The sequence below is a fragment of the Nerophis ophidion genome, linkage group LG23, assembly GCF_033978795.1.
Source record: "Nerophis ophidion isolate RoL-2023_Sa linkage group LG23, RoL_Noph_v1.0, whole genome shotgun sequence".
Lineage (NCBI taxonomy): Eukaryota > Metazoa > Chordata > Actinopteri > Syngnathiformes > Syngnathidae > Nerophis > Nerophis ophidion.
The window spans coordinates 15,468,976-15,494,488 of NC_084633.1; the positions used below are offsets into that span (position 1 = coordinate 15,468,976).

Sequence of the window (25,513 nt, forward strand, 5' to 3'; positions counted from 1 at the left end):
ACTGAACTCTCGCGGCTGTGTTGGAGCCATTATGGATTGAACTTTCACAGCATCATGTTAGACCCGCTCGACATCCATTGCTTTCGGTCCCCTAGAGGGGGGGGTGCCCACATCTGAGGTCCTCTCCAAGGTTTCTCATAGTCAGCATTGTCACTGGCGTCCCACTGGGTGTGAGTTTTCCTTGCCCTTTTGTGGGTTCTTCCGAGGATGTTGCAGTCGTAATGATTTGTGCAGTCCTTTGAGACATTTGTGATTTGGGGCTATATAAATAAACATTGATTGATTGATTGATTGATGTGAGTCAAGGCAGGTGGCCAAATACTTTTGGCGATATAGTGTGTCGGAATCTTGAGACCACTTTCACAACTGCTCCTCCGATGTCCTCCGTTGTAATTTGTAAAGGTTTTACAGAATTTTTCTTGATGAAGGCAAAAAGAGCGTTCCGTTTACTTGCTGTTGAAGACACTTCCGTGTCATATTCCTACTGATGTTTAGATCGATCACTCTCTTCTAAGAAAGCACAGCTTGAAGGTACAACGTGGACAATTACATTTCTCAGTTGCTCAGACAACAATGCCTCTGTATTGTCAGCTTGCTTCTCCATGAAATAAGCAGGGTCAACCACTCCTTGAGTTTGCTTGAGTCCTTCGCACTTCTCATCCTAAAGCTCATTTTCACTGAGGGCTATGTCGCAGTGACACTGAATATTATAGAAATAGAAATGGAGAAGGATTCGCCTCATGATACATTATTATATAATTGCCTATGCATTTGAAAAAAATGGTCTTCATGTTGGAAGAGGGGTTAGTGCGTCTGCCTCACAATACGAAGGTCCTGCAGTCCTGGGTTCAATCCCAGGCTCGGGATCTTTCTGTTCTCCCCGTGAATGCGTGGGTTCCCTTTCGGGTACTCCGGCTTCCTCCCACTTCCAAAGCCATGCACCTGGGGATAGGTTGATTGGCAACACTAAATGGTCCCTAGTGTGTGAATGTGAGTTTGAATGTTGTCTGTCTATCTGTGTTGGCCCTGCGATGAGGTGGCGACTTGTACAGGGTGTACACCGCCTTCCGCCCGATTGTAGCTGAGATAGGCGCCAGCGCCCCCCGTGACCCCGAAAGGGAATAAGCGGTAGAAAATGGATGGACGGATGGGTCTTCACGGTGGAAGAAGGCTTAGTGCATCTGCCTCACAATACAAAGGTCCTGCAGTCCTGGGTTCAATCCCAGGCTCGGGATCTTTCTGTGTGGAGTTTGCATGTTCTCCCCGTGAATGCGTGGGTTCCCTGCGGGTACTCCGGCTTCCTCCCACTTCCAAAGCCATGCACCTGGGGATAGGTTGATTGGCAACACTAAATTGGCCCTAGTGTGTGAATGTGAGTGTGAATGTTGTCTGTCTATCTGTGTTGGCCCTGTGATGAGGTGGCGACTTGTCCAGGGTGTACACCGCCTTCCGCCCGATTGTAGCTGAGATAGGCGCCAGCGCCCCCCGCGACCCCAAAAGGGAATAAGCGGGAGGAAATGGATGGATGGCACTCTGAAAATGTATTAAAATTAAGAGTTTTTACAGCATATTACTATAAATAGAAAAACAGTACTCCTTTTTTATACGGTACAAAACTGGCAGCTCAGTGCCCAAATTATACTGTAAAATTGACAATACTTTTGCGGTATATTACTGTAAATGAAAATATTTTTACAGTAAAATTATATCAACTGTATTGTCAGTTTTTCTTTACCATATAGTACAGTCTTTTTATTTTCATTTTTTATGGTGGTTTAGTGTAAAATGGAAAAAAATATACATGTTTTTTACGGCGTAAAAATGATAGCTCAGTTGGCTAAATTTTAAAAGTAAAAAAACTACGGTGCTGCTTTTCCATTTACAGCAGTATGCCGTGTGAAGCAGGGGTACCCAAACTTTTTGACTCGGGGGCTGGATGTCACGTTAGCGATGGGAAAATGCATTTTTTGAGAATATGTTTTGCTTGAGCAGCCAGGGGACACAAAGAGTAACAAGCACTAAAATGGATTAGAAAGGACGGATTTAAAAAAATATTAATAAAAAAAAATAATAATTAAAAAAAATAATAATAAAAAAAATAATAATAAAACAATACAAATATGTATATATTTATTTTCATTTAATTCTTTTATTTTTTTTAATTTACAGTATACTTAACGGCAGGCTCCCCCAATTCTCGCCCGTGGGAAGTCCAAAATTAAAAAAAATAATATATATATATATATATTATATATTTTTTTTTTCTTTTTTCTTTTTTTTTTTTCGTTTAATGTAATAAAAACAAATTTCAGGTTGTTGCTATAAACCGAGAAGTTGGTCGACGCTTGTTTGTGTCACTTTAAAAAAAAAAAAATTTTTAATCTGCGTTAAAGGCCTACTGAAATGAGATTTTCTTATTTAAAAGGGGATGGCAGGTCCATTTTATGTGTCATACTTGATCATTTCGCGATATTGCCAAATTTTTGCTGAAAGGATTTAGTAGAGAACATCGACGATAAAGTTAGCAACTTTTGGTCGCTAATAAAAAAGCCTTGCCTTTAGCGGAAGTAGCAGACGATGTGCGCGTGACATCACGGGTTGTAGGGCTCCTCACATTGTTTATAACGTGAGCCTCCAGCAGCAAGAGTTATTCGGACCGAGAAAACGACAATTTCCCATTAATTTGAGTGAGGATGAAAGATTTGTGGATGAGGATATTGATAGCGAAGGACTAGAAAAAAATATATATATATTAAGTTAAAAAAAAAAGGCAATTGCATTGGGAGCGTTGCAGATGTTTTTAGACACATTTACTAGGATAATTCTGGGAAATCCCTTATCTTTCTATTGTGTTGCTAGTGTTTTAGTGAGTTAAACAGTACCTGATAGTCAGAGGTGTGTGTCCACGGGTGTCTTGACTCCAGTCTCTGAGGGAAATCACGGCAGCCGCATGGACGGCGCAAGCTCCGCAGATCTCCGGTAAGAGGCGACTTTTTACCACAATTTCCTCACCGAAACCTGCCGGTTGACATGTGGTCGGGAACCATGTTCGCTTGACCGCTCTGATCCATAGTAAAGCTTCACCTCCGGGAATTTTAAACAAGGAAACACCGTGTGTTTGTGTGGCTAAAGACTAAAGCTTCCCAACTCCATCTTTCTACTTTGACTTGTCTATTATTAATTGAGCAAATTGCAACAGATTCAGCAACACAGATGTCCAGAATACTGTGTAATTGCGCGATGAAAAGAGACGACTTTTAGCCGTAAGTGGTGCTGGCTAATATGTCCCCTCAAACCAATAATGTCACAAACACGCGTCATTCTGCGACGTTTTCAACAGGAAACTCCGCGGGAAATTTAAAATTGTAATTTAGTAAACTAAAAAAGGCCGTATTGGCATGTGTTGCAATGTTAATATTTCATCATTGATATATAAACTATCAGACTGCGTGGTCGCTAGTAGTGGCTTTCAGTAGGCCTTTAAGGCTGATGATTAATTCTTCATCTAAGCAGAAAGATATGAACATCCCATTAGTCGGCATTCCAGTGAGAGCAGACATACATTTTTTTTTATTATGTTCGTAGTTTGTATTTCTTGTTTACCACTTCGCAATACTTTTTGTTAAAATAAAGCTAAATATGGCAATTTTTTGTGGTCCCCTTTATTTAGAAAAGTACCGAAAAAATGTTAGTACCGGTACCAAAATATTGGTATCGTTACAAAACTACTGTACTGTCATAAGAATTCTAAAAGGGGCGGCATAGCTCGGTTGGTAGAGTGGCCTTGCCAGCAACTTGAGGGTTGCAGGTTCGATTCCCGCTTCCGCCATCCTAGTCACTGCCATTGTGTCCTTGGGCAAGACACTTTCAATCAATCAATCAATCAATGTTTATTTATATAGCCCCAAATCACAAATGTCTCAAAGGACTGCACAAATCATTACGACTACAACATCCTCGGAAGAACCCACAAAAGGGCAAGGAAAACTCACACCCAGTGGGCAAGGAGAATCCCCATCCAGTGGGACGCCAGTGACAATGCTGACTATGAGAAACCTTGGAGAGGACCTCAGATGTGGGCAACCCCCCCCCCCTCTAGGGGACCGAAAGCAATGGATGTCGAGCGGGTCTAACATGATACTGTGAAAGTTCAATCCATAGTGGCTCCAACACAGCCGCGAGAGTTCAGTTCAAAGCGGATCCAAGACAGCAGCGAGAGTCCCGTCCACAGGAGACCATCTCAAGCGGAGGCGGATCAGCAGCGTAGAGATGTCCCCAATCGATACAGGCGAGCGGTCCATCCCTGCTCCCAGTCCCACCCACACTGGTTTAAATGTAACTTAGATATTGGGTTTCACTATGTAAAGCGCTTTGAGTCACTAGAGAAAAGCGCTATATAAATATAATTCACTTCACTAAAGTACAAGGGTGAGATCATGTAAGCTACGATCCGCCACTGTTTGGTTGTCGAGGTTGGGAAGCATGCGTGCGTGCTTTACACGTACTCAAATATTTGCATTCTCAGGCTTGAGGAAAACAAGTTCTCTCACCGTCAAACTGGTACTGTATGATGTTGTTAAACGCCTCCAGCAGGAAGAAGACAAGGTGGTGGTTCTGGACGGCAGAGAACAGGAACCAGCTGGTGGAGAAGGCTTCCAGCAGGTGGAGCAGCTTGTTAGCCGCGACCATGGACAGGCTTTTCAAATATGGAGACACTGAGGAGAAAATGTCTGTTTAGGTGGATTGTTTCCAAGGTGTGGTTTGTGACAACAACGGGGGGGGAGGTCACCATTCACGATGATGGTGAGCAGGCAGTCGAAGAGCGGCTGTAAACGCTGGTGGCCCGTGGTGATAATCTTATGGAAGACCTGCGAAGGCAAACAAGAGCGACAGCTGGTTGGCTTCTTTCTTGCCCGGCGTCTCCATGGCGACGGCTCAGGCCGCTCACCACAATGAGCAGGTCCGCGTGAGTGCCTGTGAAGACGGGGATGTCCATGGGCACGTGGAGGGCGTAGGGCTTGTTCAAGCGCACGCCAAAGTTTCTCTCCCCACTCAGCAGCAGCAGGATGAACACTCCGATGTGCATGAGTCCCACACGGGCTGCGGACAAAGATAACACTTTGAATCAGGGGTGTCAAACTCGTTTTAGACAGGGGGGGCCACATGGAGAAAAATGTACTCCCCGGTGGGCCGGACTGGTCAAATCACGGCACGAGAACTTAAAAATAAAGACAACTTCGGATTGTTTTTTTTGTTTAAAAATAGAACAACTTCTACAGTATTTTTGTCAAACTGCTTTTCTGTCAAACACAACATCAGCAGCTTATGCATATTTGCATGGATAAATGTCTGCCGTTTTGATATTGTTTTACCATTTTGGCTGGTGTTGTGTAATCATTCTGCTTAAGAATTGTGCAGACGAATGTTGTCCCGATACAAATATTTTGGTACCGATACCAAAATATATTTTTATACTTTTCGGTACTTTTCTAAATAAAGGGCACCACAAAAAATTGCATTATTGGCTTTATTTCCATCCATCCATCATCTTCCGCTTATCCGAGGTCGGGTCGCGGGGGCAACAGCCTAAGCAGGGAAACCCAGACTTCCCTCTCCCCAGCCACTTCGTCTAGCTCTTCCCGGGGGATCCCGAGGCGTTCCCAGGCCAGCCGGGAGACATAGTCTTCCCAACGTGTCCTGGGTCTTCCCCGTGGCCTCCTACCGGTTGGACGTGCCCTAAACACCTCCCTAGGGAGGCGTTCGGGTGGCATCCTGACCAGATGCCCGAACCACCTCATCTGGCTCCTCTCGATGTGAAGGAGCAGCGGCTTTACTTTGAGTTCCTCCCGGATGGCAGAGCTTCTCACCCTATCTCTAAGGGAGAGCCCCGCCACACGGCGGAGGAAACTCATTTCGGCCGCTTGTACCCGTGATCTTATCCTTTCGGTCATGACCCAAAGCTCATGACCATAGGTGAGGATGGGAACGTAGATCGACCGGTAAATTGAGAGCTTTGCCTTCCGGCTCAGCTCCTTCTTCACCACAACGGATCGGTACAACGTCCGCATTACTGAAGACGCCGCACCGATCCGCCTGTCGATCTCACGATCCACTCTTCCCCCACTCGTGAACAAGACTCCTAGGTACTTGAACTCCTCCACTTGGGGTAGGGTCTCCTCCCCAACCCTAAGATGGCATTCCACCCTTTTCCGGGCGAGAACCATGGACTCGGACTTGGAGGTGCTGATTCTCATTCCGGTCGCTTCACACTCGGCTGCGAACCGATCCAGCGAGAGCTGAAGATCCCGGTCAGATGAAGCCATCAGGACCACATCATCTGCAAAAAGCAGAGACCTAATCCTGCGGTTACCAAACCGGAACCCCTCAACGCCTTGACTGCTTTATTTCAACAAAAAAAATCTTACGGTACATTGAACATATGTATCTTATTTCTACACTCCAACAGTGAAAACAGTCCTTGGTGGGGGGGTGGGAGGAGTCTCTGCAGATGTTCGCAAAAAGCCGCTGCCTGACCAGGGCTCAGAAAATATGCAGAGACTCCTCCCACACCCACCAAGGACTGTTTTCACTGCTGGACTCTAGAAAGAGGTTCCTCAGCCTCCGAAGCAGAACCTCCAGGTTGTGTAACAGCTTCTTCCCTCAGGCCGTAAGACTCTTGAACGCATCATAATAATCCCCTCAGAAATGGATTAACTCACTGGAATATAAAAACATCGAATTGCAAAAGTGCAATATATTTATCTGTACAGTAATCTATATATTTATATCTGTACCTTATTGCTTTTTTATCCTGCACTACTCAAATTTCAATGACAATAAAAAGGAAGCCTAAGTCTTATTGCAATTTTGTCCTTAAATAAAATAGTGAACATACTAGACAACTTTTCTTTTAGTAGTAAATAAGCAAAATAAGGATCCTAATTTAGCTGCTGACATATGCAGTAACATATTGTGTCATTTTCCATTCCACAATTTTGTCAACATTTTTAAGAACAAGTGGTAGAAAACAAATCTACTTGTTTATCTACTGTTAATATCAACTCACTTTCTCTTTTAACATGTTCTATCTACACTTCTGTTCAAATGTAATAATCACTTATTCTTCAGTTGTCTGGATACTTTACATTAGTTTTGGATGATACCAAAAATTTAGGTATCAATCCGATACCAAGTCGTTACAAGATCATACATTGGTCATAATCAAAGTCCTCGTGTCCAGGGACGTATTTCCTGACTTTATAAACATAATATACATTTTTTTAAAACGAAAGATGCTAAAAATATTGATGTATTCAGAGTAGTATCACCTAGATACGCTACATTATTTGTCGCCATGGAGGCGAGGATTAGTGATTTAGAAGTAGCTGAAACACTGCCGACTGGGGATGGACTTTAGCCTCTAGCTAGCTCGCCATGTCTTAAAGCACCTCTTCCTGAGGCCGTTTCAATGTTATAACTTCACCTTTATCGTTAGTTTTTAAGCCAAAATGCGTCCGTTCTCCCTTTTCTGTCTACACGCTGTGTCTGCTTGTAAGTACTCTGTGATTGTGTGCTGCCGAACATGCTCCTCTGCTCATAAACCAGCAATGACACAACGTGACGGCAAATAGTACCGAATGATTCATTAGTATCGCGGTACTGTACTAACACTGGTATACTGCACAACCCTAGTACAGACTAGCAGTAAATACGCTGGAATTGTTTCGCCAAGTTGACGACACAGTTGGTCACGTGGTTTTGTTTGTTTCCATTGAATGACAGACTTCAATGAATAACATCCACTTCTTTCCCTCAACACAGTCCCTCACACTATCTTTCTTCCTCCCCATGCTTGTAAAACAAAGTTATGTCCATCTTTAGCTGCAAGCTAAGATATTTTAGTCGGATCTTACAGGTTCACTGGGACATTTGCGACGCCAACTAATGTTGCGGATGCTTGTGACTCAAATTTTTGCTTGCATAACAATTAGTGGAGAGAACACTCTTACCATGTTTCCTTGAATTGCCGCCGGGTATATAGTTTGCGCCTGCCTGGAATTACTGCCGGGTCAAACTGGTTTCACAAAATAATTAGCGCATGCTTAGCATTACGGCCGGCTCAGGATTAACGCCGGGTCAAACTTGTTTCGCAAAATATTATTTTTAATAGCGCATGTCTAGAATTTCCGCCGGGTCAAACTCGTTTCGCAAAATAATTAGCATATGCCTAGAATTTACGCCGGGTTAAACACGTCACGTCACGAGTGACACTTCACCTGTCATCATTTTCAAAATGGAGGAGGCTGATTTCAATAATTTGAAATCGCATAAAGGGAAGACGATTAAGAGCTATTCAGTAGGATTTAAGGTCCAAGCTATTGAATATGCTAAAAAGAACAATAAGCAGCTATGTTTTATCAATGTACCGTAGCTGCGTGTGTCAAATATGAGTCATTAAATGACTCTCGCCTCCTGGTGATAGAGGGCGCTAGTGATCCTTCTTGTGACTACTCTCGGCTGCAGAATAAGTGTCAACAAGCAGCAAGAGTGAGCAGCGATCATTTATTTTTTCCTTTCGCTTGCACTTTTAACACGGAGGATTACATATCTAAAATAAAACTTAGCATTACCGCCGGCTCAGGATTAACGCCAGGTCAAACTTGTTTCGCAAAATATTATTTTTAATAGCGCATGTCTAGAATTTCCGCCGGGTCAAACTCGTTTCGCAAAATAATTAGCATATGCCTAGAATTTACGCCGTGTTAAACTTGTCACGTCACAAGTGACACTTCACCTGTCATCATTTTCAAAATGGAGGAGGCTGATTTCAATAATTGGAAATCGCATAAAGGGAAGAAGATTAAGAGCTATTCAGTAGGATTTAAGGTCCAAGCTATTGAATATGCTAAAATGAACAGTAAGCAGCTATGTTTTTTAATGTACCGTAGCCGCGTGTGTCAAATATGAGTCATTAAATGACTCCCGCCTCCTGGTGATAGAGGGCGCTAGTGATCCTTCTTGTGACTACTCGGCTGCAGAAGAAGTGACAACAAGCAGCAAGAGTGAGCAGCGATCATTTATTTTTTCCTTTCATTTGCACTTTTAACACGGAGGATTACATATCTAAAATGAAACAGTTTTCTAAACTGGACTTTCAATCGAAGCAGGAGGTAATAAAGGAAGATCTCCATCAAGACAGGGAGACTTTTAAAACTGAAGAAAGATAAGGAAGACTTCTATAAACAAGTTATTGATGTTTTTGATCAGAAGGAGCTGCGCATGGACTTCATTTATAAGTAAAGTTAAGACAACAATAACGTTTATTTTATTAAATGTGCTTTTCATGATGGTATCTTTACATCACACTCAAAATTATAAGCGCAGGCCTAAATTTACCGCATAATGTTGGTAAGCGCCGGAGTGAGAAGAGCTTTTAAAATAATTAGCGCATGCTTGCCTTTACCGCATGCCTTTGGTAAACGCCGGAGTGAGAAGAGGTTTTAAATTAATTAGCGCCCCGGCGGCAATTCAAGGAAATACGGTACGTCAAAACCCTCTTAAGATGCGGTACCAGTGGCAAATGTGAGTCAGAAGATCATTCCTTGTGTCTACAATCTAACAGGGTGGTACAGTAGTGTGCACGAGTGCTGCTGGTGCAGGGGGAGCTGCGAGTTGTGGAGGGAAACAGTAATTCCAACATTGTGAAGTCGAGCGTGAGCTCAAAGTTTAGAAAACGGTTGATGTGTGTTGACTGGATTGTACATCTACACCAGCTGTACACTGACTACTCTAAAGCAGTGGGGTTCTTAACCTTTTTTCAGTGATGTACCCCCTGTGAACTTTTTTTTGATTCAAGTATCCCCTAATGAGAGCAAAGCATTTTCGGTTAAAAAACAAAAAGATAGAGAAGTAAAATACAGCACTATGTCATCAGTTTCCGATTTATTCAATTGTATAACAGTGCAAAATATTGCTCATTTGTAGTGGTCTTTTGTGAACTATTTGGAAAAAAAGATATAAAAATAACTAAAAACTTGTGATTCAATTATAAATAAAGATTTCTACACATAGAAGTAATCATCAACTTAAAGTGCCCTCTTTGGGGATTGTAATAGAGATGTGAAGTGAAGTGAATTATATTTATATAGCGCTTTTCTCAAGTGACTCAAAGCGCTTTACATAGTGACACCCAATATCTAACTTACATTTAAACCAGTGTGGGTGGCACTGGGAGCAGGTGGGTAAAGTGTCTTGCCCAAGGACACAACTGTAACGCCGGTTCGGCATCGTGGTACCGTTCGATTCCCTCGAGGATGCGTCAAACGAAGAACACAACAAAGGTAAGATCTAACAAATTTATTAACAAAAAGTGAGCTCTGAACAAAAATACTGGAGCTAATAAAAAGGGAAACAAAAGACGCTAGCGTGAAAGCTAGGAAATATAAAGAACTAAGATTTGGCACGAAGGCACAAAAAATGAAAACAAAGATGATTAGCATGTGAGCTAAAGATGATAACAAAGTGGCTTAGCTAATGAGCTAGCGAGAAAAACATACCTGACGTTACTTGTTGCATGTGAGCAAATTAGAGTCCCAGAAAGAATAAACAGAAGAGGCTGGCTTATAAAGGGAAGGTGATTAACAGAGAACAGGTGTGCAGGAACCGGGAGTAACAGCTGAAACTAATAAGTAACCATGGTGATGGACTAAACGGGAAATAAACGGATCAGACGGAGAATGAGAACAAAGATGGAAACATAAACAATAATATTTGAAGATCCGAGTCACGGATCGCAACAACAACAGCAGTAACTAGGATGGCACAAGCGGGAATCGAACCTGCAACCCTCAAGTTGCTGGCACGGCCACTCTACCAACATCTGGATTCCTGAACTTAATTCTAAACATTTCTTCTCAAAAAAAATAAATTTTAACATCAATATTTTGGAACATGTCCACAAAAAAATCTGTCTGTCAACACTGAATATTGCATTGTTGCATTTTTTTTTCAGTTTATGAACTTACATTCATTTTTTATTTAAGTATTATTCAATAAATATATTTATAAAGGATTTTTGAATTGTGGCTATTTTTACAATATTTTAAAAAAAATCTCACGTACCCCTTTAAGCGGTAGAAAATGGATGGATGGATGGTACCCCTTGGCATACCTTCAAGTACCCCCAGGTGTACGCGTACACCCATTTGAGAACCACTGCTCTAAAGTACAGCCAAGACTTACATTGATCAGCTCTTGCATCGTTAAGGTAGTAGAGTATTGGAACCAGAATATCCAGCACGTCGCTACTCTTCAGGACAAAAAAGAGGAATTTCTGGCATGGAAAGACAAACAAAGACTTTTATTACCGCCTTAGCATACATGAAATGTTCTTGTAAATGCTTCGCCCCCACCTTATTAAAGTCACAAAGCTTCCAGAAAAGCACCAGAAGTTCCTGGTGGAACTGGATCTTCTTGGTGGAATTGGGCAGATACGTTTGAGTCAAAGGGTTAGTGAGCAGGCGAGCTAAGCCTTTCAGCACAAAGTCAAAGTCCTGGAAGACGAGAAGACTTTGAAGGGACATGAACCTCAATTGTGTCTTTTTACCGTATTTTTCAGAGTATAAGTCGCTACAGAGTATAAATCGCACCTGCCGAAAATGCATAATAAAGAAGGAAAGAAACATATACACAGGACTGTCTCAGAAAATTAGAATATTGTAAAAAAGTCCTTTATTTTCTGTAATGCATCTAAATACATTCTGGATTCATTACACATCAACTGAAATATTGCAAGCCTTTTATTATTTTAGTATTGCTGATTATGGCATACAGCTTAAGAAAAGTCAAAAATCCTATCTCAACAAATTAGAATATTTCCTCAGACCAAGTAAAAAAAAAAAATTTATAACGGCAAAACAAAATCAAACATTTGAAAATGTCAATTAATGCACTTAGGACTTGGTTGGGAATCCTTTTGCACGGATTACTGCATCAATGCCGTATTTATTTGATAAAGCCCGACACCAAGAATAGACATTTAAAAGGCAATTTCAAATAAATAAAGAATAGTGAACAACAGGCTGAATAAGTGTACGTTATATGACGCATAAATAACCAACTGAGAAGGTGTCTGCTATGTTAACCTAACATATTATGGTTAAGACTCATTCAAATAACTATAACATATAGAAAATGCTATACGTTTACCAAACAATCTGTCACTCCTAATCGCTAAATCCCATGAAATCTTATATGTTTAGTCTCTTACGTGAATGAGCTAAATAATATTATTTGATATTTTACAGTAATGTGTTAATAATTTCACACATAAGTCGCTGCTGAGTATAAACTATGAAAAAAACTGCGACTTATAGTCCGAAAAATACGGTAGTTTGAGAAACCTTACCTCCTCTCTGTGGATTCTTGATAAATAATTGACAAACAGGTTTTCGGGCCCGGTGGACTGCACAGACAGAAAAACAAAACTGTTATTAGTGCATTATTACAATGCAAAAGATCTTGGTTTCAAACCTCGTGGTCCTCCACACTGGACGGAGAGGACAGGCACTGGGACCTCGCTCGATCGTGCTCCAGAGTCACAATGAGGATCTGCACCGCCTGCTCCACCAGCTGCTCCCGGTAGTCAGAGAACAGCAGGTGGTTGTACGGGATGCCGTAGCCCACGGGGTCGTAGGCGCACACCACGTTGAGCAGAGAGGTGAAGAGAGGCAAAGCATGCCTGGTGGGAGATAGAGCAGCGTTAAAGTGGAACTGCAGTTTTGGGGGAATTTTGCAATTCCTTAGTAAGACAAGAACACAAGTCTTTCCCTTTTATGTGCGTTCTAAATAAATGGGAAATGGGTTGTACTTGTATAGCGCTTTTCTACCTTCAAGGTACTCAAAGCGCTTTGACACTACTTCCACATTTACCCATTCACACACTGATGGAGGGAGCTGCCATGCAAGGTGCCAACCAGCACCCATCAGGAGCAAGGGTGAAGTGTCTTGCTCAGGACACAACGGACGTGACGAATTTGGTACTAGGTGGGATTTGAACCAGGGCCCCTCGGGTTGCGCACGGCCACTCTCCCACTGCGCCACGCCGTCCCTAGTAATAGAACAAAAACTGCTAGTACGAAGTGGCTAACAATGCAGGTAATGTTACGCCTGTATATGGCTTTAATCGAAATAACAGAAGTGATCACCTATGCAAAAAAACCAGGCCAGGGCAATTATTTTGACTCAGGAGGCCACATTTGGAGGAAAAAAAATGTCTCTGGGGGCCAGTATATCTATTTTAGGAACAATAATACAAAACCTCACAACAATGTCTGATCGAACGCTAAAAATGGAATGTAATTTATTTTTTTTACTGAATGAGACACCCAAAATGTACATGAAAATAAAAAATGTGTGATTTACAATGTCAACTATGAACGATAAAAGACTGAATATTGACAACATATGAACGTCACACCCCCAATCGATCGACGTATTTTACAATCCAGTGAAACGCAATAAAAATGCAACAAATACAGCGAAATACTCCTCACCTGTGGTCATGAGCTTTGGGTTATGACCGAAAGGACAAGATCACGGGTACAAGCGGCTGAACTTAGTTTCCTCCGCCGGGTGGCGGGGCTCTAACCTCAGAGATAGGGTGAGAAGCTCTGCCATCCGGGAGGAACTCAAAGTAAAGCCGCTGCTCCTTCACATCGAGAGGAGCCAGATGAGGTGGTACGGGCATCTGGTCAGGATGCCATCCGAACGCCTGTCACGCCAAATTTCTTCCCCCCTACGAAAACCTTCCCCCCGGAAGAAATTTGGCGTGACAGCCGCTCTAATGCCTGAAGGACCCCAATGAGGGTGTGACAATACCAAGTTATATGACTTAAGGGTTACAGCTGCACCACAACGGATCGATACAGCGTCCACATTACTGAAGACGCCGCACCGATCCGCCTGTCGATCTCACGATCCACTCTTCCCTCACTCGTGAACAAGACTCGGAGGTACTTAAACTCCTCCACATGGGGCGAGATCTCCTCCTCCAACTCGGAGATGGCACCCCACCCTTTTCCGGGCGAGAACCATGGACTCGGACATGGAGGTGCTGATTTTCATCCGAGTCGCTTCACACTCGGCTGCGAACCGATCCATTGAGAACCGAAGATCCTGGCCAGATGAAGCCATAATGACCACATCATCTGCAAAAAGCAGAGACCTAATCCTGCAGCCACCAAACTAGATCCTCTCAATGCCCCTGACTGCCCCTAGAACTTCTGTCCATAAAAAATATGAACAGAATCATTAACAAAGGGCAGCATTGGCGGACTCCAACCCTAACTGGAAACGGGTCCCACTTACTGCCAGCAAGGGTCACCACTTTCTGAACAAATGAGTGAGCAAATTGTCCAACAGTTTAAGAACAACATTTCTCAACGAGCTATTGCAAAGAATTTCGGAATTTCAATATCATCAAAAGTGTCAGTGAATCTGAAGAAATCACTGCACATAAGCGATGATATTACGGACCTTCGATCCCTGAGGCGGCACTGCATCAAAAATCGACATCAGTGTGTAAAGGATATCACCACACAGGCAAAGGAACACTTCAGAAAACCACTGTCGTTAACTACAGTCCGTCGCTATATCTGTAAGTGCAAGTTAAAACTCTACTATGCAAAGCCGAAGCCATTTATCAACAACACCCAGAAACGCCGCCAGCTTCGCTGAGCCCGAGCTCAACTAAGATGGACTGAGGCAAAGTGGAAAGAGTGTTCTGTGGTCTGACGAGTCCACATTGTTCAAATTGTTTTTGGAAACTGTGGACGTCGTGTCCCAGTGGCAACGTGCTTTAAAACACTGCATCCGCTGACCCCTCTCTGATAGTGTACGTGGCCTACCTCTTTGTGGCTGAGTTGCTGTTGTTCCCAAACTCTTCCACTTTCTCATAATAAAGCCGACAGTTGACTTTGGAATATTTAGGAGTGGGGAAATGTTACGACTGGATTTGTTGCACAGGTGGCATCCTATGAGCTCCTGACAGCCGTCCATTCGTTCATAAATGTTTGTAGAAACAGTCTCCATGCCCAAGTGCTTGATTTTATACACCTGTGGCCGGGCTTATTGATTAAGGCACCTGATTCTTATTGTTTACAATATAGTGTAAAAAGGAAAGGTGTGTGTTCTTGTCTTCAATAAGGATTGTGAATGATGGGCTACATTTAAAAAAAATAGCGCAGTTCCCCTTTAAATAACAGCTATGGACACTTAGGAGAGGATGAAGTTTTACCGATTCTCAGCGGAGCAGAAAAAAGTCACCCAGGGGTTGAGGACAGTGGTGTCTGGTGAGGCGGGCAGGTACATGAGCTCGGAAAAGCAGGTGAGGAGCAACCTCAGCAGCTCCGTCCTGACGATAAATCATAAATAGATGACTCTGCTGGCGAGTAGATGAGAATACATCGAGCGTACGTGGACTCACCGATTCAAGTCATGGATGTAGTTCAGAGGGGGGGACTGGGCAAAGCCCACTCCCGCTTCCCAGATGTATTCGCAGCTGTCGATGGAGTGCATGCTCTCCACTGAGTCCTGCAAACACATTCACATATCTAATCATTGGACATTATTACACTGCATACACAATCAACAATATCAACTGGAATGGAACCAAGATCCGGTGTGAAAAAATTAATACAAGCGGAGCATCGTATTTCTGCGGGTTTCTGCAATGGACAGTGTGCACTCTGAAATGGTAGATGGCAATAAATGACCTTCATTGTGAAGCAACACACAAACCGTGACCTAAAGAAGTATTGGACACAAAACACAAAATGAGCAAACATAAACAACAAATCATAACAAAGTAGATAACATAAGACTGGGGTCTCAAAGTCCATTTACCTGAGGACACACAGTCTGGGTGAGGCTGGGTCGCACGAAAATATTTCTTTAAAAAATGTTTGCATACTCCTCAGCATGTCTAATTGTATGATGACATTTCAAAGTGTATTCCTTTAGCACCGCAACTTTCTCTGTGCAAATAAAACACGTCGGAGTGTCCCTGTGCTCAACAAAGAAATATTGCATTGCCCACTTTTCCTGGAAATGTGTTTACTCATAACTAACCTTTCTCTTCACTGCAGGCTTTGGGGTTGTGGAATATATTTGTATTTGACCGACGCACGGAGAATAATGTTATTTCCGCAATGTGTGTCGTTCCGCTTTTCCTCCCTATAGCAACACTGCGGTCGGCGGATGATAGCCAGGAAAGTACCGGGATGGCGAGCGCGAAAAAGTGACGGCTACCGGAGTATTATCAGGCGTCAAATAGAAATATATGTAGTAGGGCTGCGAATCTTTGGGTGTCCCACGATTCGATCAATATCGATTCTTGGGGTCACGATTCCATAATATATCGATTTTTTCGATTCGATTCTCGATTCAAAAACGATATTTTTCCGATTAAAGACGATTCTGTATTCATTCAATACATAGGATTTCAGCAGGATCTACCCCAGTATTTGGTCAACCATTCAAAGCTCTCTCTGATGGAAGGAGGTTTTGGCTCAAAATCTCACGATACATGGCCCCATTCATTCTTTCCTTAACACAGATCAATCGTCCTGTCCCCTTAGCAGAAAAACAGCCCCAAAGCATGATGTTTCCACCCCCACGCTTCACAGTAGGTATGGTGTTCTTTGGATGCAACTCAGTATTCTTCTTCCTCCAAACACGACGAGTTGAGTTGATACCAAAAAGTTCTATTTTGGTTTCATCTGACCACATGACATTCTCCCAATCCTCTGCTGTATCATCCATGTATCCATTTTGTATAATCACGGTGCAGTGATTAGTAGATTACTTCAGCTCCGCACACAACGCTGTCAAGCACCATTCATATAAAACTTGCGGGACGCACAAACATGGAGTTTGCATGTTCTCCTCGTGAATGTGTGGGTTCCCTCCGGGTACTCCGGCTTCCTCCCACTTCCAAAAACATGCACCTGGGGATAGGTTGATTGGCAACACTAAATTGGCCCTAGTGTGTGAATATTTATCTGTGTTGGCCCTGCGATGAGGTGGCGACTTGTCCAGGGTGTACCCCGCCTTCCAACCGATTGTAGCTGAGATAGGCACCACCGCCCCCCGCAACCCCAAAAGGGAATAAGCGGTAGAAAATGGATGGATGGACGGATGGTATTATCCCTTGGGAAGTAATGTTGCAATAAAATAAAAACAAAAGTCAAATGTGAGAAATCCTCATGGTTGTGAGCTACCGTAGTTAATGCTGATCATGTGAACTGTAGTGAACTGGTTATAACCTGTTTCATGAGGCAACATTTTCCATAAGGCGACTATGTGAAAGAACAAACAAACAAACAGGTGGTGCAATGATAACACGAAAACAGGTCAAATTGTGATTAAGTCAGACTTGCAACAACAGCCCTTTACTGCCATTAGGGACAAAAGTCTTCCTGTTATGACTGACAGTATAGCCGTCATCAGTGGGAAGACGTTTTTTTTTTTTTTTTTTCCAAAACTTGGATGACAGGTTAGTTGAGTGACTTTTTAGCAGGGGAGGAAACACTTTAAAGTGAAACCTGATCATTTTTGTGGTTAACAGCAGCAGCTGCAGCAGCGACGACGACAGCAATGGAGGACGCTGAGTTCTTACCGGGCCTCTTCTGTGGCTGTGAACGGTGAAGTCCGGGGAAAAGAGGAGGTCGGCGATGGCCAGTAGAAGCGACTCGGCCAGGGGTCGAGCTCCTTCGTCATCGTCCAGCTCCTCCGTCTAGAAATGTACGGTTCGGTCAAATCAGGGGTCGTCCACCCAAAATGTTGAAAGAGTCATAACACAGATACATAAAAATAATCGGTCTGGAGCCGCAAAAAATGTAAATACTTATATAAGTGTTTTAATGAAGACAACACATGATGTAAGTGTCTACTATCAAAATTACTTTAAAAGTCTTATATAAATGTTATAATGAAGACAACACTTGGTGTGTCTATATTAACCTACTATCAAAATGACTTTAAAAGTCTTATATAAGTGTTATAATGAAGGCAACACAGGATGTAAGTGTCTATATTAGCTTACTATCAAAATGACTTTAAAAGTCTTATATAAGTGTTAAAATGAAGGCAACACATGATGTGTCTATATTAGCCTACTATCAAAATGACTTTAAAAGTCTTATATAAGTGTTATAATGAAGGCAACACAGTATGTAAGTGTCTATATTAGCTTACTATCAAAATGACTTTAAAAGTCTTATATAAGTGTTAAAATGAAGGCAACACATGATGTGTCTATATTAGCCTACTATCAAAATGACTTTAAAAGTCTTATATAAGTGTTATAATGAAGGCAACACAGGATGTAAGTGTCTATATTAGCCTACTATCAAAATTACTTTAAAAGTCTTATATAACTGTCATAATGAAGGCAACACATGATGTAAGTGTCTATGTTAGCTATATTAGCCTACTATCAAAATTACTTTAAAAGTCTTATATAAGTGTCATAATGAAGGCAACACATGATGTAAGTGTCTATATTAGCCTACTATCAAAATTACTTTAAAAGTCTTATATAACTGTCATAATGAAGGCAACACATGATGTAAGTGTCTATGTTAGCTATATTAGCCTACTATCAAAATGACTTTAAAAGTCTTATATAAGTGTTATAATGAAGGCAACACATGATGTTAAGTGTCTATATTAGCTCTATTAGCCTACTATCAAAATTACTTTAAAAGTCATATATAAGTGTTATAATGAAGGCAACACATGATGTAAGTGTCTATATTAGCCTACTATCAAAATTACTTTAAAAGTCTTATATACGTGTTAGAATGAAGGCAACACATGATGTAAGTGTCTATATTAGCTCTATTAGCCTACTATCAAAATGACTTTAAAAGTCATATATAAGTGTTATAATGAAGGCAACACATGATGTAAGTGTCTATATTAGCCTACTATCAAAATTACTTTAAAAGTCTTATATAAGTGTTTTAATGAAGGCAACACATTATGTAAGTGTCTATATTAGCTTACTATCAAAATTACTTTAAAAGTCTTATATAAGTGTCATAATGAAGGCAACACATGATGTAAGTGTCTATGTTAGCTACATTAGTCTACTATCAAAATTACATGAAAAGGTTTATATAAGTGTTATAATGAAGACAACGCATGATGTAAGTGTCTATGTTAGCTGTATTAGCCTACTATCAAAATGACTAACAGTCTTATATAGGTGATATAATGAAGGCAACACATGATGTAAGTGTCCATATTAACCTACTATCAAAATGACTTTAAAAGTTTTATATAAGTGTTATAATGAAGACACCACATGATGGAAGAGGCTGATTAGCTATATTAGCCTACTATCAAAATGACTTGAACAGTCTAATATAAGTGTTATAATGAAGGCAACGCATGATGTAAATGTCTATATTAGCTACATTAGCCTACTATTAAAATCAATATGTCATGAAACGTGGAAAAATAAACTGAATACACAGAGGACATAAGTAAAGGATATTAAATGAGTTCAAATATACCTACAAACGAGGCATAATGATGCAATATGTACATATAAATAGCCTAAATAGCATGTTAGTATAGATTAGTTTGCAGTCATGCACAGACCGAATATGCCTGATTAGCACTCCAACAAGTCAATAACATCAACAAACCTCACCATTGTGCATTCACGCACAGTATAAAACGTTTGGTGGACGAAATGACACAAAGACGGTGTGAAGCATACACACAAACATATTAAACATAGGGCTTTCTAGCAGTTAGGAAGGTTTGTGTCCTATTTGAAACCATATGATAACAAAAAACATATTTTCACCCCATTTTTTTTCCATTTCCATACATTTTTGAAAAAGCTCCATGGAGCCACCTGAGCGCCGCTAAAGAGCTGCATGTGGCTCGGGAGCCGCGGGTTGCTGACCCCCGAGTTAAATGAATGAAAACATAACACGTGAATATTGGACTACAATGAGGAAAGTCCCTTAAGCAGTAATTATAGGCTGAAGTGAGTAAGCATCAAAACCACATCCTCAACACAACCCACATTCCCTTCATTCCTGATTAACTTTAACCTGGCGTGTATTTTGAGATGTGTGTTCCCGCCGTGCGGACGCTCACCCCGGCACGCCCGGCGCCGGGCACCGTGGACCAGAAGAACCCTCTCCAGTCCTGGTCCTCGAAGATGTAAGGGAGGATGCGAGTCAGAATGCGGGTGCAGTTCAAGACCGCCTGCTTCTCCCTTTCCGAGGGGCAGCCCGAGTCGGCGCCCTGCACCAGTTTCTCCACGGCCTGAGGAAGCACAGCATAAAACATGTTATTCTTCTATTTAGTTTAGGTAAGAAAAAACACTGAGGCTTTTATCAGCTACAAAATATCATAAACATTAATAGCATATATATTTTATGAGTCTATTGATACATTTATGTATATGTATGTATTATATATGAGCATCTAATTAGCCTGTCAGTACCATATGTCGCTCTAATCAACACATTTGCCCCAAATAAAGTATTCCGTTAATAATAAATTACCAATCCACATCAATAAATAAGTACTCATAGTCTCCTTCCATGTGACTTTAGTAACTGTCCTATACCATGACTGATATCCCTGTATGTCAATGAAAACAAAATATGATGCCTTATGTATTATATATATATATACAGTGGGGCAAAAAAGTATTTAGTCAGCCACCGATTGTGCAAGTTCTCCCACTTAAAAGGATGACAGAGGTCTGTAATTTTCATCATAGGTACACTTCAACTGTGAGAGACAGAATGTGAAAAAAAAATCCAGGAATTTTTAAAGAATTTATTTGTAAATTATGTTGGAAAATAAGTATTTGGTCAACCATTCAAGGCTCTCACAGATGGAAGGAGGTTTTGGCTCAAAATCTCACGATACATGGCCCCATTCATTCTTTCCTTAACACGGATCAATCGTCCTGTCCCCTTAGCAGAAAAACAGCCCCAAAGCATGATGTTTCCACCCCCATGCTTCACAGTAGGTGTGGTGTTCTTGGGATGCAACTCAGTATTCTTCTTCCTCCAAACACCACGAGTTGAGTTTATACCAAAAAGTTATATTTTGGTTTCATCTGACCACATGACAATCTCCCAATCCTCTGCTGTATCATCCATGTATCCATTTTGGTATAAACTCAACTCGTCGTGTTTGGAGGAAGAAGAATACTGAGTTGCATTCCAAGAACACCATACCTACTGTGAAGCATGGGGGTGGAAACATCATGCTTTGGGGCTGTTTTTCTGCTAAGGGGACAGGACGATTGAGCCGTGTTAAGGAAAGAATGAATGGGCCCATGTATCGTGAGATTTTGAGCCAAAACCTCCTTCCATCAGTGAGAGCTATGAATGGTTGACCAAATACTTATTTTCCACCTTAATTTACAAATAAATTCTTTAAAATTCCTACAATGTGAATTCCTGGATTTTTTTTCCACATTCTGTCTCTCACAGTTGAAGTGTACCTATGATGAAAATTACAGACCTCTGTCATCATTTTAAGTGGGAGAACTTGCACAATCGGTGGCTGACTAAATACTTTTTTGCCCCACAGTATATTTATCATATCTATTATGTAAATATTACGTACATATGTTTTATTTTACATCGCTATATTTAGTCTATTTAAACCTGCATTGTCCTTTCCATCCTTACACTTTCCATCATTGTAACTGAGCTACTGTGTGGAACAATTTCCCTTGTGGATCATTAAAGTTTGTCTAAGTCTAAGTCCAAGCTTTGCAGTCGTGGTCAAAAGTTTACATACACTTGTAAAGAACATAATGTCATGGCTGTCTTGAGTTTCCAATCATTTATACAATTCTTTTTTTTTTTGTGATAGAGTGATTGGAGCACATACTGAAAATGTAAACAAATCTGCTGGGTCAAAAGTATACATACAGCAATGTAAACATTTGGTGACGTGTCCCTTGGCAAGTTTCACTGCAATAAGGTGCTTTTGGTAGCCATCCACAAGCTTCTGGTTGAATTTTTTAACCACTCCTCTTGACAAAATTGGTGCAGTTCAGCTAAATTTGTTGGTTTTCTGACACGGACTTGTTTCTTCAGCATTGTCCACATGTTCTCAATGGGGTTTAAGTCAGGACTTTGGGAAAGCTATTCTAAAACCTTAATTCTAGCCTGATTTTAACCATTCCTTTACCACTTTTGACGTGTGTTTGGGGTCATTGTCCTGTTGGAACACCCAACTGCGCCCAAGACCCAACCTCCGGGATGATGATTTTTGGTTGTCCTGAAGAATTTGGAGGTACCGGTAATCTTCCTTTTTCATTGTCCCATTTACTCTCTGTAAAGCACCAGTTCCACCAGGTGTTCCTGGGATTAAAGGCCTCACCTTTTCTCCTCCAAACATATTGCTGAGTATTGTGGCCAAACAGCTCAATTTAGTTTTCAAATTGTTTTTGGAAACTTTGGACGTGGTGTCCTCAGGACCAAAGAGGAAAAGAACCATCCGGATTGTCATAGGCGCAAAGTTCAATAGCCAGCGTCTGTGATGGTATGGGGGTGTATTAGTGCCCAAGGCATGGGTAACTTACACATGTGTGAAGGCACCATTAATGCTGAAAGGTACATACAGGTTTTGGAGCAACTTATGTTGCCATTTAAGCAACGTTATCATGGACGCCCCTGTTTATTTCAGCAAGACAATGCCAAGCCACGTGTTACAACAGCATGGCTTCATAGTAAAAGAGTGTGGGTACTAGACTGGCCTGTCTGTAGTCCAGACCTGTCTGCCATTTAAAATGTGTGGTGCATTATGAAGCCTAAAATACCATAAAGGAGACCCCGGACTGTTGAACAACTTAAGCTGTACATCAAGCAAGAATGGGAAAGAATTCCACCTGAAAAGCTTCAAAATTTGGTCTCCTCAGTTCCCAAAGTGTTGGTAAAAGGAAAGGCCATGTAACACAGTGGTAAAAATGCCCTTGTGCCAACTTTTTTTCAATGTGTTGCTGCCATTAAATTCCAAGGTAATGATTATTTGCAAAAAAAAACCAAGTTTCTCAGTTCGAACATTACATTTCTTGCCTTTGTAGTCTATTCCAGTGGTTTTCAAATGGGGGCAAGCGTACCCCTGGGGGTACTTGAAGGTATGCCAAGGGGTATGTTGAGATTTAAAAAAAAAAAATTCTAAAAATAGCAACAATTCAAAAATCCTTTATAACCATATTTATTGACTAATACTTCAACAAAATATGAATGTAAGTTCATAAACCGCGAAAAGAAATACAACAATGCAATATTCAGTGTTGACAGACGGATTTTTTGTGGACATGTTCCATAAATATTGATGTTAAAGATTTCTTCTTTTGTGAAGAAATGTTTAGAATGAAGTTCATGAATCCAGATGGATCTCTATTACAATCCCCAAAGAGGGCACTTTAAGTTGATGATCACTTCTATGTGTAGAAATCTTTATTTATAATTGAATCAATTGTTTATTTTTCAACAAGTTTTTTTGTTATTTTTATATCTTTTTTTCGAAATAGTTCAAGAAAGACCACTACAAATTAGCAATATTTGGACTGTTATACAATTTAATAAATCAGAAACTGATGACATAGTGCTGTATTTTACTTCTTTATCTCTTTTTTTTCCCAACCAAAAATGCTCTGATTAGGGGGTACTTGAATTAAAAAAAATTTCACAGGGGGTACATCACTGAAAAAAGGTTGAGAACCACTGGTCTATTCAATTGAATATAAGTTCATTTGCAAATCATTGTATTCTGTTTTTGTTTACGATTTACACAACGTGCCGACTTCACTGGTTTTGGGTTTTGTAAATAGTGAAGTGAAGTGAATTATATTTATATAGTGCTTTTTCTCCAGTGACTCAAAGCGCTTTACATAGTGAAACCCAATATCTAAGTTACATTTAAACCAGTGTGGGTGGCACTGGGAGCAGGTGGGTAAAGTGTCTTGCCCAAGGACACAACGGCAGTGACTAGGTTGGCAGAAGCGGGAATCGAACCTGCAACCCTCAAGTTGCTGGCACAGCCACTCTAACAACCGAGCTAAACCGCCCCAAATGAGGCATCTGGTCAAAATATAAATATATTATCTAGCCTTGTTGACCCCAACACGATCCTATCAGCATGTTGTTGCGACGGGCGACTTCAGAGACAAAGGCAGGAAGCCTGGAGGGGGGGGGGAAGCAAGAGGAGGGAGGCAACTCACTTATTTCCACATTTGGGAGCGTGGCATGCAATTGTGTTGGCAAGCAACGTTCCATGACGTAGCAAGCCATGCGATTGTGCTCACCTTATAGCACAGAGTGGCCAGATTGGAGGGCGACTCCTCTCGCAGAGCTCTTATCTCTGCAGCTGGAACTAGTGCAAAAACATCCTGCACAGTGGTGCTGGTGTCGGCCCAGAACTGGTCCCAGAAGGCGTCATCTGTGGCTTCCACTGGCTGTAAAAAAAACAAACAAAAAAAAAAACAGGTTATATGACATGGACAGTGAATCGTGCATGTAATTGTCTGGTCATGCTGTATTGTTGTGTGATTTGCTCTGTGATGACAGTATTCTGTAGCACCATGCACGCACCTGCTGCATCCAGCCCAGCTTTGATTTCACATTGCTTCTGCCAATCAAATTACAGCATGAACAGACGGTGGGAATATGGCTTTTTAATGGTGTTTACGTCACAACATCGGATATTGGTTTCGTCCATCACATTTATATACAAGATAAATACATATATTGATGCGAAGAAAACGCAACGTTGGGCTGTGCGTGTTTTTGTTTTTTTGTTTTGTTTTTTTAATGCGTTGTCTTATCTCCCCCGTTTGCGACGACTGGGTCTGACCTGTGTTTTGGTTGTCAGCTGAATCACTGCTTTCCGGAAATTCAGTTTGGAGTCGGTGGTGCCCATTGTTATTTATTTCTCCGTAAAGAAGAATAACAATAATGACGATGACGGCACAGTTGCCGCTGAGAATCCTCCGTAAGCTCTCCTCCGTCCTTCGGCTTGAGTCATTGAAGGAGGCGGGCTTGAGGTGTCACTTCCGGTTTTGACACGCCGTTTGAAGTCTATTTTATTTATAAATTCTTATTTTTGAAAAATTAAACTATTTAGTAGATGTTATGTTTGAAATTGATTTAATTACAAACACCACCATTATCGTTGTCAATTAATATATTTTTTAATGTTTACATGTTTATATTCCGCCGATCCCATTGTAAACAGCGACATCTATTGGCTATATTTTTAATTAATCAATCTCGAGTTAATAGAGGCGTCTTTAAATGATAAATTAATAGATTAATGCAGTGGTTCTCAACCTTTTTTCTGTGAAGTCCCTCTGTGAAGATTTTTTTTAATTCAAGTACCCCCTAGTCGGAGCAAAGCACTTTTGGTTGAAAAAAGAGATAAAGAAGTACAAACCCCGTTTCCATATGAGTTG

General features: G+C 41.2%; 1 protein-coding gene across 1 annotated transcript in view; it reads right to left on the reverse strand.

The window, feature by feature from the left end:
- The window catches only part of LOC133541513 (protein HID1-like), a 36,839-nt gene extending 11,735 nt beyond the window's left edge, over positions 1 to 25,104 (reverse strand). The window contains exons 1-13 of the mRNA XM_061884966.1: positions 24,916 to 25,104; positions 24,368 to 24,517; positions 20,179 to 20,349; positions 17,678 to 17,794; positions 15,485 to 15,591; positions 15,296 to 15,412; positions 12,532 to 12,739; positions 12,407 to 12,463; positions 11,412 to 11,552; positions 11,242 to 11,332; positions 4,949 to 5,100; positions 4,790 to 4,868; positions 4,551 to 4,715 (exon numbers count right to left, since the gene is read on the reverse strand). Coding sequence (XP_061740950.1) covers positions 4,551 to 4,715; positions 4,790 to 4,868; positions 4,949 to 5,100; positions 11,242 to 11,332; positions 11,412 to 11,552; positions 12,407 to 12,463; positions 12,532 to 12,739; positions 15,296 to 15,412; positions 15,485 to 15,591; positions 17,678 to 17,794; positions 20,179 to 20,349; positions 24,368 to 24,517; positions 24,916 to 24,981 — 1,621 coding nt within the window. The 5' untranslated portion in view covers positions 24,982 to 25,104. The remainder of the gene's footprint in view (positions 1 to 4,550; positions 4,716 to 4,789; positions 4,869 to 4,948; positions 5,101 to 11,241; positions 11,333 to 11,411; positions 11,553 to 12,406; positions 12,464 to 12,531; positions 12,740 to 15,295; positions 15,413 to 15,484; positions 15,592 to 17,677; positions 17,795 to 20,178; positions 20,350 to 24,367; positions 24,518 to 24,915) is intronic.
- Positions 25,105 to 25,513: the final 409 nt, after the last annotated feature.